General features: G+C 40.8%; 2 protein-coding genes across 3 annotated transcripts in view; both read left to right on the plus strand.

Annotated features, from left to right (window-relative positions):
* MTARC2 (mitochondrial amidoxime reducing component 2) overlaps positions 1-3,505 on the plus strand; it is a 110,710-nt gene extending 107,205 nt beyond the window's left edge. For both annotated transcript variants that reach the window (XM_079299266.1, XM_079299265.1), the window contains exons 5-8: positions 610-750; positions 1,416-1,477; positions 1,565-1,636; positions 2,183-3,505. In XM_079299266.1, the coding sequence (XP_079155392.1) occupies positions 610-750; positions 1,416-1,477; positions 1,565-1,636; positions 2,183-2,312 (405 nt within the window). In that variant the 3' untranslated portion in view covers positions 2,313-3,505. The remainder of the gene's footprint in view (positions 1-609; positions 751-1,415; positions 1,478-1,564; positions 1,637-2,182) is intronic.
* MARK1 (microtubule affinity regulating kinase 1) overlaps positions 1-15,546 on the plus strand; it is a 213,509-nt gene that overhangs the window by 76,424 nt on the left and 121,539 nt on the right. The window lies entirely within an intron of this gene.

Here is a 15,546-nt window from a genome sequence, read left to right on the forward strand (position 1 = left end):
TGTGGGGGCACTGAGACCAATACAAACACAATGTTTCAGCAAAAGGGACATCAGATTAGGAGGGGTGATGTTCTGGAATCATAGCAAGAAAGAAAAGGCAGAATTTTTTTGAGTTATTTCAATGCTCATCATCTTGTGGTTGAAAGGGATGTACAAGGATGGAGTAAGAATAATCTAAGAGAAGGGCAGCAAAGTTATACACTAAAATTCTTACCAAAATGTCTCTTCCCCCCTGCCCCACCTCTGTGGAACTCCACTTGGAGGTCTGGAGTTTTTTGAACATGGTTCATTGGCCTTCTTTGCTAATATGGCCCTCCCCCTGCCCAGGCATCCCAGACTGACAAATTGAGTAACTGAGTATGGGCTGTTCTGGATGTGCAACTCCCTCTGGTGTTGTGATGAGGCAATTTGAGCACACAGAAACTGCCATGGTGACTGAAATAGAGAAGAGGGTGTTGTTTTCCTTGTTAACCTACTTTCAGGAAAATCAAAACTTGAATGGAGTAGCCTAAAAGGCCACTGGTTCCAATGCCTGTCTTTTGCCATGTAGTGACTTTCCTCCCATGCTCTTGCAGCAACCTTAGCATTTGGTGGTGTTTGTTTCTGTAGGTTGCCTATCCTGACTGCAGCCCAGTCTTGATGATCTCTGAAGCTTCAATGGATGATTTAAATACCAAGCTGGAAAAGAAAGCTAAGATACAGAACTTCCGGCCAAATATTTATGTAACAGACTGCAGTGCTTTTGAGGAGGTAAAGTAACTGTTTTAAATGTCTTTTTGAAGGCTTGGTTGTGTTTTTTTGTAACTTGGTTGCCTTGTGTTATGGTGCCAACATGGGTGAGGAAAGCTGCTATTCTGTGATTTTTACAACTCAGTTCCAGAGAGATAAAGCTTCAGCTTATGTCAGTGCATGTGGGACACTGATGGAGGACACAGGTCTATGAATGATTGTTTCTCAAATTGAAGAAGTTCCTAAAGCAGGAATACATTTTTCTCTCCCAGGAGGGTTTGCAATAGAAAGCTTGTGTAGATGACAAACAAAAACTTTCTTCCCCTAAAAATTTCCTTTCTACAAAATTGTAGATTTACCAGAGGTCACAGATCAGATTATCACCTGTACACTGAGAATAAATTGCTTTAGATTCAGTGCTTCAGACAATTGCATGTTGCAGAACAGAATTCATTACTTGTGTGTCTCTCTTTTTGGATAGAATTATTAGTGTGTCCTGGATTGGATAAATGCAGTGCCAGTAGGGTTTTCTTTATGGTACTGTAGTGTAGCTATGCATATTTTGAAGGTGCTAGTAAAGGTGATCATCTGGAATGCTGTACCTTTTTGTGAATGACTGTGCAACTTCTGGAAAACTAATTGCATGGGCTTGTGTTTAATATGTGCCTAATGTTTACTTCCCTCAGGACACTTGGGAGGATATTCTTATTGGTGATGTGGAGATGAAAGGGACCGTGTGTTGTGGCAGGTAAACATTGGAGACCTTTATTTTACATAGGAACAAAGAGGTTTGTGATAAGAAGCCCTGACTGATTTGGCACTTCTGTCATTGCAGGTGTATTTTAACCACTGTTAATCCAGACACTGGGATCATGGACAGGAAGGAGCCCTTGGAAACATTGAAAAGGTTATAAAAATACCACTGTTTCTTAAACTGTGGGAGAGGATTTAGGCTGGACCCCAACAGATGTATTGTTTTAAAAGTGGTTTGAAGTGTATGTGGGACATAATAATGCAGTGTGAAGGTCTGTGTATGTTGACTTCCAGTCCACTTGCAATTCTGTGTGGAAAGGAAATTCAGGAAGTTCTCATCTTTCTTGCAAACTTCACATTCCCTGTCTCTTTCATATCTGCTGCAGTGAAAGCTTGGGGTAGCAGGTATTTAAGGTATCTAAATATCCTTGCTTCTTTGTTAAAGAACTTTGTTAAAGAACTTTGCTTCTTTGACATTTCTCTGTATAAAGATTTTTGTGTATTTTAAACATGAATGAGTGAATACAGTTAGGCTTTTTGAACTACTTGCTTCTCTTAACTACAATATTTATTTAATTTTTAGCCTAGTATGATGACCAAAACAAGGCATCATTATTTGCATATCATCTCTTTCATCACTGGTGTTTTGATGTGTGGGTTTTGCTATCACTTCTTCTAACGAAGGGCTTTCTCTCTGCAGCTACCGCTTATGTGACCCATCCGAGAGACACATTTACAAAGCCAGCCCTCTCTTTGGGAGATACTTCGCTGTTAACAAAACTGGAACGATTCAAATTGGAGACCCTGTGTACAAGATGGTCTGGGAATGAAGGAGACTTTGATCAGAAGATGCTTTTTTACTTTGATATACAGATTGTTTTTCCATGTATGCATAACTTTTTTCTTCTTCCTTGCAATATTTTTTGTACTTTTTAAGGTGCAGGAGGTTCTTTGAGCCTGTGAAGTGCCAGTCATTTCAGTCATGTGATCTGCTGGCTCACCTGTATTAACCCCATATTTAGTTTTCCTGGAGGCTATTGTAAAAGAAACTGATCCAAGGCACACTTTACAGCAATACTGTGAGCATCACACTTCCTAAAATTTCCTGTCAACTGCAATATTGGAATTCAAAATCATGTACAAGGTTTACATCATGTCTTAGATACATTTAGTGCCTATAAAGAACCATAAAAACATTCATGCCAAGCACAAGTATGTTTGTCATAGAGCTGCCTTTACAAGTGATCATGGAGTGCAGATGGCAGGGCTCTGCTTCCTGCCTTTGGTCCCAATCCTTAGGGTTGGATTCTACCCTCCTCTGGTCCTAATTACCTTGCCCTATGTCCAGAGGTAGTTTTTAGAAGTGTTTCTTTCTTTGAAGTTGTTTCCTGGAGATTTCTACTGTCTCTATACCAGAAGAAGGATTGTGAGCTGACTAAATGATAGTCAGGTCTGGATGTAGGGGTGCCAGGTAGTCATATATAAGGCTGTGGGCTTGTTTAGTTTGTGACCTCTGCTTGACAGTTTGAACTGTCTATTTTTTATCTTGTGAACAATAGCATAACACTGAGACTGTAGAGTAGTGATGTATTTGCTAACATAGCAGTAGAGTTTCCAGTTTGACTAAAAGAACTGGATGTTCACTGTGCCAGAGACTTCGTTCACATTGAAGGGGAGGAAAAGCCATAGGGAATGATCTGATATTGAGCCTGCCCTGTTCAAGCTGCTGTCCAGGCCAGTATTGTAGGGCTCATGCATAGCTCCTCTCTGGCTCAGTGAATCCCTTTGTGTAAAAAGTTGGGTTGCTAAACAGATGTTTGGGAAGCTGCAGTTAGAGCATGTTAGCATCCTTACTGTTTCTGCATTTAAATCTCTGATTGTCCCCTGTCCTGCTCCAATCTAACCAAAATGTCAGCTATTTGTAGGAAGCTGATAATTATACTTCCTACTGCATAAAACAAGTAAGGGGGAAAACTAGTTGACTTGGAGCAGTGTTATCTTTTCTTTACTTGTTACGTGATGTTTTAAAGTGGCCTCCAGGACAAAAGCTTGCCATCTCTGGAACGCTTGTCTACTTGTTTCTTTTTATGGATACAAAATTTGAAAAGAGTGTTGCCCTTGCCTAAAAGAGGAGTCAAATTAAGTGTGAAGAATGACAAATGTGATCCAATCTAATGTTTAGATTCTTAATTTTCTATTTTAAGTATGAAAAGGGAATTTTGATGTATGGTCACAACTCAGACCTGAAAAATGAAGAGTCACTGAGCTTTGAGTAAGGTGCAGGTGGATGTATGTGCCAAGCCTAAAGCAATCATGTTGGGAAGGCAGTTTTATATTATTTGTGAACTCAGAGTTGCTCTGAATTCCATTTTGTCAGCAGGGTGCTTTGTAAGTATTAAGTTTTCCTGGGACAGACAAGTGCCCAATTTGAAGTGCATGTTGCATGTTTGTGTATTGTGCCTGAAGCAGCAACTAATGGGAAGAAGTGAGGGGAAAAAGCATCTTTTGGAAAGAAAAAGATTTCTGAGGTTCACTCTTAAAAAGCACATGTTGGAAGTTCTTAGTGTTAGAAGCTGGAAGCTTGTGGAATTCCTTAAGCACAGGCAGCCTGCTGGCCTGCCAAAGCAATTAGCTAAGAGTGTCTCTTCATTAAGTCGAAGAAGTGGAAGGAAAAAGCTGATTTTTTGGCTTCTGTCCAAACTTGTATTTTCCATTGTTGTTCTAGCAGCACATCAGCATTTGCATAACACAAATTGTGCAGTGTAGATCTCACTGCCTCTCATTAGGCTGCTGTCAATTGGGCTGATTTGGAAATGGAGCTGTCGTTGCAAGGAGAAACTGCCATTTGCATCCCTGCTTGGGAGAGGCCGTAGATCTAAACCCCTGATTTACTCCTGTAAAGCCTCTTAGCAGAATGTGGCTGGAATCCTAGAACAGGTGTGCATCTGAGTACAACATGGTTCACAGATGACACTTAAATCAATTATGTGGCCATTTTGTGAAGTTGAGAGCATGAGTTAGAACATTGCACTGTAAATATCTTCTGATGATTGTTGATTTGCTGTAACTGTAGGAATTGTGTTTGATTTTAAGCAATTTAGAAAATTGACTGAAAAGTGTCAATCATAAGCCACTGTTTTTAAAATTGTGTACTTAAACAGTTGTTAATTATTTTTAGCTCTAGAGGAAGAAAACAAAAGTATAAACTTCTAATGAATCCAACTTTCTTAAGGTGTAACATTTGTTTGTGATTTTTTTTTTAATTTCCTGTTTCAGCATTTAATTTTGACTACTGTTTCCAGGATCTTATATATAGTTAATAATGATGATTGTATTTTTTAACACTACCTCTGATTTAGAAATATGTGCAGTTAACCAGAGGATATGTGTAAGAGAGCAGAAATATCAGATATAAATGGTCATCAGACTCAGTTTTGCAACCCTTATGATCTAGATAATGAAAAAAATGTTCACAGACTTAACTTTTTTTCCTCAGAGATGTATGAAAATAGGGGAAAATGAATGGGTTTAAAAATATGAATGTTTACTCAAGTCAATCCACATCATGTCTCATAATATAATACCAAAGGGTTTTTTTACAGCATTTATTGTACTAGTAGTTCTGCAAAAGACTGTTACAGGAATGACAGTTGTTAAATGCAGAAATTTCTGGGTTGCTTAAGATTGGTGATGGATACATTTTCATCCAAGCCTGTTCTCCATTCAAAAAACCCGAGAAAGATCTGCATCTGCATCCTAAGGAGAAAAACAGCCTTCCAAAGGCATCACTCTGCTGCCCTGTAAGAAGACAAGAGATTCACAGATCTTGCCTCTACAAATGGCAAGTTTCAAAAAGGGCTGCCACAGGGTGCTCTTTTTTGATCTGTCCTAGCACCTTACATTTCCTTTTTGTCATTCAAAGATGCATAAGAAATTCCCTGTGCTAGGTAGCTTCAGGGCTGAGGAGTTCACTTGCAAAGTCTTTGTTTCACCTGGATGGAAGATTCTGGGAAGTCATGCAGGCATAAAGCTCACATGTGTATCAGTCTTCAGCTGGAAGAGAGGCAGTATTCATACCTCATAAGTGTTTATATTTTACATAATCTTCATTGTGTTAATGTTAACAATCTCAACGTAGAATGTCACTGTTACTAGTAATTCTTTGCATTTTATCTGAAGAAATTGGTAAACTCAGAGTTTCACACACTGGGCCTTTTTGGTAACAAATTTACTTACTCATCATGACCAGGAAGCAGGAATGGTTGGATGGGGAAAGGAGATGAGCAAGGGTTGGGTGTGTAGAGGTTGTGTGTGCTAAGGGCTGGAGCTGCACAAGATGAGACTGTCAGTGAGGGCAAGGTACTGGATGGTTCCATATTCTCCGTGTTTCTGTGCAGATGGACTGAGAATGAGCCCTGTTTGTGGAATAGCATCAATTCCCAGTATTCAGCAATAACCTGGATTGAGGAATGCCACTCTCCCTAGTGGACCACAGCTCATCACATTGACTGAAGGAAATCACAGAGTGGGTCAGTTGGAAGGGCCACACTTGGGGTCACTGGTCCGACCTCCTGCTCAAGCAGGGTCATCCCAGAGCACGTGGCACAGGATTGTGTCCAGATGGTTCTTGAATGCCCTCAGTGAGGGAGACTCCACACCCTCTCTGGGCAGTCTGTTCCAGTGCATGGTCCCCTGCACAGTAAAGAAGTTCTTCAAATTCAGGTGGAACTTCTGTGCACCAGTTGTTGCCCATTGCCTGGCGCCACTGAGAAGAGCCTGGATCCTTCCTCTTGTTACCCACTTACAGGTACTTAGAGACACTGATAAAAACAAACCACTACTAACTGTAGCCTGAGCTAAACATCAGGCAGAGACTGTCTTCCACCTGTGCAGAGCAAGGACATGGAGCAGCCTGTGGTACATCACAGTAAAGAGTTTAGGTGGGAACTTCTCGTTTTTCTGACGCTATGTAAAGCTAAAGCAGTTATGCATGTGTCACCTAGGCTGGCAAAAACTCCCCTTTCCTCCAAGAGCATTATTGTAGAGAACTGTATCTTCTCTAGTGCAGAAAATTGCTCTGACAGCTTATCACTGCTTGTTTAACAGCTGACTGTTAACAGCTGACTGGTTCCAAAACCAGTTTCATTCACTGTTAATTGAGGTTTGTCTTCAAAAGATTATGTAGGATGACAATTCCTCAGTCAGCAGCCAGAATTACTTTTAGTAAGTCATGACAGTTATTTTTAGCAGACCTACCTACATCCCTTTGGCATAAGTTAAAAGTGGCAGCTAAATGTCTTCATTTTTTTTTAAGATTTCACACATAGACATGTAGGATTAAAATAGATGGGTAAGAATGTAGTCTTCTCTGGCTGCAGAAAACAAAGCAATAGACATTTAGTTCAGACTTGGAAAATACTTGCTTCATCTCTTCACATAGTATGAGCCACAGGGCCAGCTTCCTGCATCCTTTGAAAACTTCAGATTTTTGAAAAAAGATCAAAAGCCAGAGTGATGGGTTTGCAGTTGGGCTGCAAGAATATCATGGTAGAGATCAAGAGTATCAGCAATGTCCTAGATTCTTTCAAACATAAAGACTCACTCACTGAAAAATTATGTTCCACTGTGTTTACAGTTGTGCAGTTCACTCTCCATTTCTTGGATTTATTCAAGGTAAAGCAGAATATTTTCCTTGCAGTTACCCCAAGGAACAGGTAGCATGAAGTTTAATTTCCCTCATTTGTCCTTTATTTCTGTTTAATAAACCTAAATATGTCCAATGGTAGTTTTCAACATCCTGGGCTGCAAGACTTTTAGCAGAACTAAATCTCTTCCAGTTCATATTCACATGCTCAGAAATGTGAGTCACAAACTTCCTAATTAGGGGTGCAGGTTACTGTGTAATTAATCTTGAAGGGAGCAAGCAAGACAAATAGAACCATCATTCTGAACTTAGTAAAAAAGTCTGGAAAAACAGTTCATTGTTTCCATGAAATTCTGAAAGCATCTTCTCAGCCCTGGAAGTGATTTTAATAAAAGGTTGAGCTTACTTGACATGCAAAGGCACAGACTGGAGTCCTTCAAAAGCTGATTCAAATAAGAGCAGCTCTAGAGCACTGGGTGTGATGGAGCAGAAGGTCTGTCTGCACCTTGCTTGCAGACAACCCTGTGTGTTGCTGCTCTCTAGTTGGAGAAACTGAACTGTGCTACCCAAACATCTGTCCAAGTGGTCAGCTGGGATCTCCATCAGAGCAAGACTCTTCTTTTTTTAAGCAGAGTGGCAGTGTTGGCTGTGTGCTCCCAGAGGACCTGTTCTGGGAGTAGCTGTGCTGTGGGAGGATGCTGAGAGCAGATAAAATTTAAACAGCTTGCTGGGAGTTCTATGGCACTGCTGATAACCTGGGCTCAGGTTGGCCTTGTGGAATCTCTTGGAAAGCAGTGGCAGCAGTGCTGGTGTCAGGGTGTGCTGCCATGAAGGGGTAAGTGACATACATACCTATTCTAAGATTGCCAAGAGCAGAATCTATCTAATTTCTTTAGTTTGAACATGCAACTGGAGCTGAGGGAAGTGAGGCAGTGCAGCAGACAATGGAAAGCTGCTAAAAAAAAAACAAAAAAACAAACTGTGTGCTTTTCCCATTTTTTATTCTTTATGGAACACAGAATAAATTAGGTTGGAAGAGACTTAAGAGGTGATCTAGTTTCAAATCCCTGCCATGGGCAGTGACACCTTCCTTCCACTAGACCAGTTTGCTTAGAGCCATTCAGCCTGGCCTTGAATACTTCCAGGACTGGGACTTCCACAGCTTCTCTGGGCAGCCTGTGTCAGTGCTCCACCACCCTCACAGTAAATATTGCACTTACCAGCTGTAGAGAAAGTGGAGCTATGGATGGCTTGGCTGGATAGTCTCCTTGTGTGGGAAGCAGAAGAGATTAGCTCCTGCACCTATGGAATTTAGAGTGTGTCTGCAGCCTTAGTTACTTTGCTTGACTACAAAAATCACTGCATTTAAAGCTCTTTTTTGGTCTGCTTTTCAAAAGAAAACTATAACCTTATCTGCCCAGATAGGTTATAGTATTATGTCATTTAATTTAAAACAAACCCAAAAATACTTGCCTCCTAAAAAGAATCTCCAAGCCCTAAAACTAAAAATCTCTGTCTTTTTTCTGTTGCTTGTTATGAAAAAGATTCCCAAAACCACAGCTCCAAGCAGTTGAACAGACACATTGCTGACCAAAAAGTGAGTCCTTAATGCATTTAATCATTATGAAGTCCTCTGCCAGCATCTCTTTATTACAAATGCATTTTCCTAAAAAGCCCTGTCAAGTTTAGCATCCTTACAAGAGACTTGGAACACCAATGTTTGTCTTGTGTTCTTCTGACCTTCCTTCAGCCCTAAAATAGCTGTTCCTACCCCACTGGACTTTCTGTGTACAGAAAGACATTTGATGCCAGCTACATTTGAAGAAAATAAACTGTGTTTAAACTATTAGTCAGATAGTTCTTGCCCTCTCCCATCCCCCTGGGATTGTTTGCACATTTTAAATGGAGTGGGTTTGGATAGCATATGTGTGTCTTGCATGCCTGTTCTGAAATACCCTCCCACAGATGCTATTTAACATACCCTCTCTTAATTAAAGGAGAGGTCACTGTACTTTATCTGTTCATCAAGGTGAAGCTGTCAAAGTGGATTTGGAGCTGGATTTGAAGACCATCTCAAATTTGTCAATTTGGTGGATGCATGCCTGCAGGTAAGTCTGAAAGCAACCACATTTCAACCAACCTCATTTATCCTTTAAAAAATAAAATTTGATTGCCCATTATTTAGAATAGACTTTATATAATGCTTTTGGTTTTATTTAGGGTTTATTTGTGGAGAGTCAATGTTTAGTCTGCATGTTCTCACAAAAATTGCAAAATCTTGAAATTCACCACAAAAAGTCATACAACACAAAGGTGGTTTTGAAAAGCAATCCAATTCCTTCTGTCCTCTCATTTTTTTTAATTGGGTATTGCAATATGGATGTTTTTCTTTCCATCTTAAACCCATAAAGTAGTCAGCTGTTTGTGTATGTGTTTATGTATATATATATATATATGCATATATGCAGGCATAGATTTATTTACAAATATAATAATATTTTTAATAATGGAAATATTTAAAATAATATTTATATATTTATAATAATACAGATTTATAAATGCCAATAAATATATTTATTATTGAACATCTAAGAAACAAAGCTTGGTTTCAAAATTGTGTGCCTTTTATTTATACTCAAATACTTTGTTTTGTCAGTTTCCCCAAGGTTGTCCCAAATATCTGAAGGCATCTCAGAGGTAGCAACGTAATCAGTTCTAACCAGTTTGTTTCCATTCCTGATTACTTACTTTTTCCCATGAGAAGAATCTTTTTGGGATAGCATATTTAACTTGTGGAAGGGAATGGAAGTTCCATTCCTGCAAAATGTGAAGGTTCCCTGACTTGCTATTCTCGTTTCATGCTCACCACAACCTATTATAGATGCATGCATGGATTTTTCTGTTTTCTTTCCTGGCAGGTTTCCACTAAAAAAATGGAGGCATTACTTTTGGTACATCCTCTGAACTAGAAGTCTCCTGGCATCAGTGAAATAAAGCAGGAAGGTACACAGTGTCCCAGCCCTAGATGAAGTTGTGATAATTAGCTTTTGAAGCTTTAAAAGTTGATTGATTTGTTGTTGCGGTTTTCAGATTGTTTTTGGTCTTTTTTTCTTTCCATTATTTTTCTTGGCTGAGTTTTCTTTCTCCTTTCCCACTCCATGTTTAATGAAAATGACCTGGATGTTGCTTCTAAATGTCCAGCCTCAGTGCTTCCTGTTGCACTTTAAGACCCTTGCTGTCATACACATGGTGCATCCCATACTGCATTTGAGTGCTCAGTCTCTTTTTTTGCAGGCTGAACATCTTTGCCAGAGCTACAGTGGCTGTTAGTCCATTTGCCCATGTAGCCATTCAAGGTGTAGTGCAGCCAGGTGGGAAGGGGGTGTTGGGATTGAATTGGGACTTTTGGCTCACCTTAATGTGTGGTGAGGTCAGGGAGAGGAAAGGGAGAAGAACAATTATCATAGTTCATTAAAATGGAAAATAATTTGGGTTTTTTGTTTGCCAAAGCCCAGTGAAAAATGGGTTTCCTCTGCATAAAGCCAAGTTCTATTGAGAGTGTAGAACCCTCACTGTTCCTCCTGGGGTTCTGTTTTACCCCAGTATGTCAGGCAGGTTTCTGGAGAGTGCATGGTCATAAATGGAGTCCCCTCTTGAAAAGGCCAGCCCCTGGTGCCTGGTGGGCTGTACTGCATCAAAGGGCTATGTCCCAGTGAGGTGTCCCAGTGGCACTTGTGGGGATGCTGTGCACAGAGGTGACCAGCTGGCCCAGCAGCCTGCCCCTGCTCCAATGTGTGCACATCTCTGCAGCCTGGTAAAAGAGGCTCCACGTGCTGGATGGTGCCAGGTGGCATCTCCAGAGGTACCCAGTGGAGCTGGAGAGCAGCCCTGGGTGTGCCATTGACCAACTGCAGCCTGCTTTAGCTTTTGCTGTGACCTTTCTGCTGAGAGCTGGCTGCTGGCCTTCTCTGGAAAATAACGTCACTTAGTTTGGTTTTGAAACTCCAGTAAATCTTTTGCTGTCTTTTGCACTGTACTGGGACATGGGGGTTTTCCAGTATGATGGGCTTTCCTGCAATGTTGTTTGTGCCTGTACTGTCACAGAAGCTTTTGATAAATGCATCACTTGCATGCCAAATATCTACCTCTTGAAGATGATATACTGAGAAAGAAAGGAAGAAAGATGTAAAATCAGTTTGGGATATAGGATGTCCCAGGCTGATTTAGTTAGAGTGAATTTATTTATGTCTAATCCCATTGGTGTCAGAAGTTCTTCTAGCAATCTTCATTCCATAAGGAAAATAAGGAAATAAATAACTGACCAAGATTCTATCTTCAGACCTGTCCCAAGTGAAGTTTTATGCATCTTTTTGTTTGTTTGTTTCATTTGCATATGTGACTGGAACCAGTCCCTGCCAGTGGTGTGGCTGAATAGCAGGGAGCTTTCCATAAATTTCATGGAGCAAGTTCAAACCAGGTAGGGACACAAGGGTGACATGAAGGTTTGACATACATCAGCTTCTTAAAAATGGTGTGTATGCTATCAGTCAGTGAGAAGGAATAACTGTACTGAGCAAAACCTTTCAAGCTGCTCTTCCCTGCTTTAAGATGAGCTGGCAATTCTGCAACAGGGATTAAACAAGTGGGAGAATGATCACCTGGAAAGGAAATCTCTGAGAAGCTTTTGATGTGATATTGTGGTTTAGGAATGGTACTCCTGAGTTCAGTGCCCCCATCCCCAAACCACACACTGCTCTCTCTCACTCCCCCATTTCCCTTTTGTTTTGCCCAAAATTGGGTATTTTTAACAATATTCTTTTAATGTCTTTTTGATAGATCAGAACAAATAGAAGAAAACACTCTTCTTGTATTACAAAAAAAAAACAGGTGCATTTCCAGTACATTTTGGAAGAGCATTGGGGAAATCCTCTGTTATGGTTCAGCCCAGGCACCAGCCTGCTTCACATTGTTGCTCAACAGTGCTGCATCAGCTCTTTGCAAAGGAAGTGGCACTCATGAGTGGTGGAGGGCACCAAGAATCTCCAAAACCTCTTTCACAAGTTTGTGAAAACATGGTTGAATATTGCTTCTGCAGCCAACAGGAGGAGCAGGAAACAACTTCTGAATTAGAGCCAGGAGTCGCTTGTAAAATACTCCTTTGGTCACCTCGTGAAGGGATTGCAGCACCTCAGGTGTGCTAATTCACCTGGTTCCTTACACACCCCAAGGGGAATAGATAATCATCCTCTCCTTCTCAGAGAAGAGCAGAGTGAAACATGAGAGGTGTAATGCTTTGATAATGACAGTCAGGCCCTGGCAGCATTTTGCAGTCAGAAAGTGGTGGCTCCGGGAGGGCTGCCAGGAATTTCTCAGAGACGGGCAGGAGCCTGTGTGTGCTGTGCAGGGCATGTGCAGTGAGCTGGCAGCATCCAGGAGCCTTTGGCATGCCAGCAGGCAGATGAACATTAGCTGGGTCTGGAAGCCCATGGTGCTGCAGGCCAAGGAACTTTGGCCAGATTGAATCCAGAATGAAGGTAACACATGATTTCTGCTTGAGGGTTATCTCTGCTTGATGTTCCACTGTGCTGTGAGGAGCTTGGGTTGGTACTTGCAGGGGTGATTATTTGTCCTGTTCTTGGCTTTTTGGGTACAGGCCCTTAGCTCCTCTTCCCTTGCAGTACAGATTGCTCCTGAAGCAAATGTGGTGATAATCACCTGTTACCACCACAGGTAGTCAGTGTTGATCCACAGCTGCAGTGGTGGCAAAACTGCATTTCATTCCTATGAGAGGGAGGGCAAAAGACTCATTCAGGATTTTATGTTGCCTGCTGGAACAGAAACCATGGCTTCTCTGCAGGGCATCCTGTCTCCCTAACTTTACTGCTGCATAAACATAGGATTTGAAACATGAATGTATGGTAGCCCTCCATTTGTGTATAGCTGAGCAGCAGGCTCGTCCAGGTTAGGCATTAGGAAAACCTTTCTGAGTTCTATTCAAGGGGGAATGATAAAATCTTTTATGTTAGAAAAAAATCTCTGAGATTGAGTCCAACCTGTGACCAGGCACCACTTTGTCAAGTAGACCATGGTATTGAGTGCTATGTCCAGCTTTTTTGTGAACGTCTCCAGGGATAGTGACTTCACTACTTTCCTGGATGATCCATTCCAGTGTTTAACAACCCTTTCTGTGAAGAAATCCTTCCTAATGTCCACCCTGAACCTCCCCTGGCACAGCTTGAGGTAATTTCCTCACCTCACTTGTTACTGGGAGAAAAGACCAGCCCTCACTTGGCTACAACCTCCTTTCAGAGAGTTGTAGAGAGCAAGGAGGTCACCCCTGAGCCTCCTTTTCCAGAGAAAGAGAAGGTGAACAAGGCTGTGCAGGTATCAGGAGAGGCTTTGCTGATGGAGATTTTAAGGACCAGTTGGACAAACCTTGTATCATACAGTAGTGGATTCTGCCTTACAGCAGAGATCAAAGTTGAATGATAAGTCAGTCTTTTCCACCTTCTTGTTCTGTTGTTTTGGTGTTTTTGTTGGTTGGTTGGGCGGGGTTGGGTTTTTTTGTTTTTGTTTTTTGTACTGCTACTTTACTCTGTAATTTATTTCTAGAAATGTAAGTGGAAAAAAGGTGTTCAAAACATTTTAGTCCATGGGTTCAGGCACTTGCATAATAGATCTGGCATTTTAAATCATTAACAACAAATGCTAAATTCTGCCTGTTGTGAAATAGATAACTTTGGATAGAAAGAATAGGCAGGCTAAAAGAGATTTAGATTGCTCTTGAACTTTCCCTGCATCTTCTGGGAAAAACAAAACAAACAAAGTAAACAAAATCTAGATTGTATGCAATCTATGGGCACATTGACAAGCTGAAGTGGCCTCACATACCCAGTGAGCACAATAAACCTGTATGACTTCAGCTATTATTTATTTATTTAAAGTATTATTTACACTTGTCAAAGCTCACAGTGCAATATGGTTTATTTTTGCTCTCAATTTCCGCTGGAAATTGCTTTTAGGGTGACTTATTTGTTCCTTTTTTTGATTACTGACATGTTCCACACTTCGGTAGTTCTTCTTTGAATACATATAGCCTTAATCACTGGCCTTTTTCTACTTAGCTTCTACTTAACTGTAAGAGTTAAGGGTTTGTAAGCCCTAAAAAATCCATATATCAAGCATTTCCAAGACCAAGAGCTGAAATTGAAAAATGATTTCACCTCAGTAAGTAGGATTTGACTTGAGTGTGCTACAGATGATCTTTGTCTTTCCTTTTCTTCAAGATGTTTTTGTGGAACTGCAGGGGTATGTCTTGCATCCTGCAGAGATTTGCTTTTTTTCTTTTTGTCTGAGCCTGACAAATTTGCCACACAGGAGCATCCCTGTTTGTGTTACCATGTTGTTTACATACAGAAATGCAGCAATGGAAAACAGCACTTCTGCTGTGAGATCTGTAGTCTACATCCAAGGAGCCCTGATGAGATCTGCTGCCATGTACCTGCTCACTGGGATGTCTGTAAGGCTAAATGAGAACTCTGTCTATAATGGGCTTCAATGCAAATAAACCAAACTCTCTGGCTGTGGTCATCTTACAAAACTCATAAACTTCTTCCAGATAAAAGAATTCAGCATGACCTCTCTAGCCTGTCCTAGGACTGTGCATGAACTTAAGGCTCCCACAGTTACAACAAACTGTAGGTTTCCAGGAGAGGGAATCATTAATTTGAGAGACTGACATCCTTTGTATCCCGAAGGACAGATCCAGCTGAGGATCCTTCACTCATGCCTGAAGGAGCTTTGCATTTGGCAACATGGTATCCTAAATCTGTGCTAGCTCTACAGCTGTCAGCAAACCCTTCTCCTACTCCTATCCTTTTCCAGATGTTCAAGAAGTAAAGCTGTATTTTAATCTTACTGTCAGCTGTTTGACAGTGCTGCTGCTTTTTAAATAAATACAAAAGTTAGGATCTTAAATCATAGACAAAGTATGAATACACTTTACACCCACATTTGAATAGAGTTGCTGTTGCTCACCTGTCAGGGCTCTGTTGCTGTTGCTGGAGCTCAGATCACCCCTGGCTGAATGTTTCAGGGAACTTTGCTCCCCTTGCTCTTTAGGTGGTTTGGTAATAGTGGAAAATGCAACTCTTTTGTCTGGGATCTTGAGAAAGATTCTCTCTGAGAGATCCCTTCTGAGTTGTGTTTTGCATCATATTGACCTCTGGAAGAATATTACTTATGCACAGATCCTGTGACTGGCCAGACTTTATTCTTACCTCTTATGCCACCAAATTATTATAGTGATGTTTGATCTTCAGGTTTTCTTTACAACATATGCTTACTCTGTCTAATAGAACAACAGTCCTGAAATTAATATGACTTATATTTTAGACCATATATTTTATCTGGTTGTCAGA

Source organism: Erithacus rubecula (genome assembly GCF_903797595.1).
Source record: "Erithacus rubecula genome assembly, chromosome: 2".
NCBI classification, from domain to species: Eukaryota; Metazoa; Chordata; class Aves; order Passeriformes; family Muscicapidae; genus Erithacus; species Erithacus rubecula.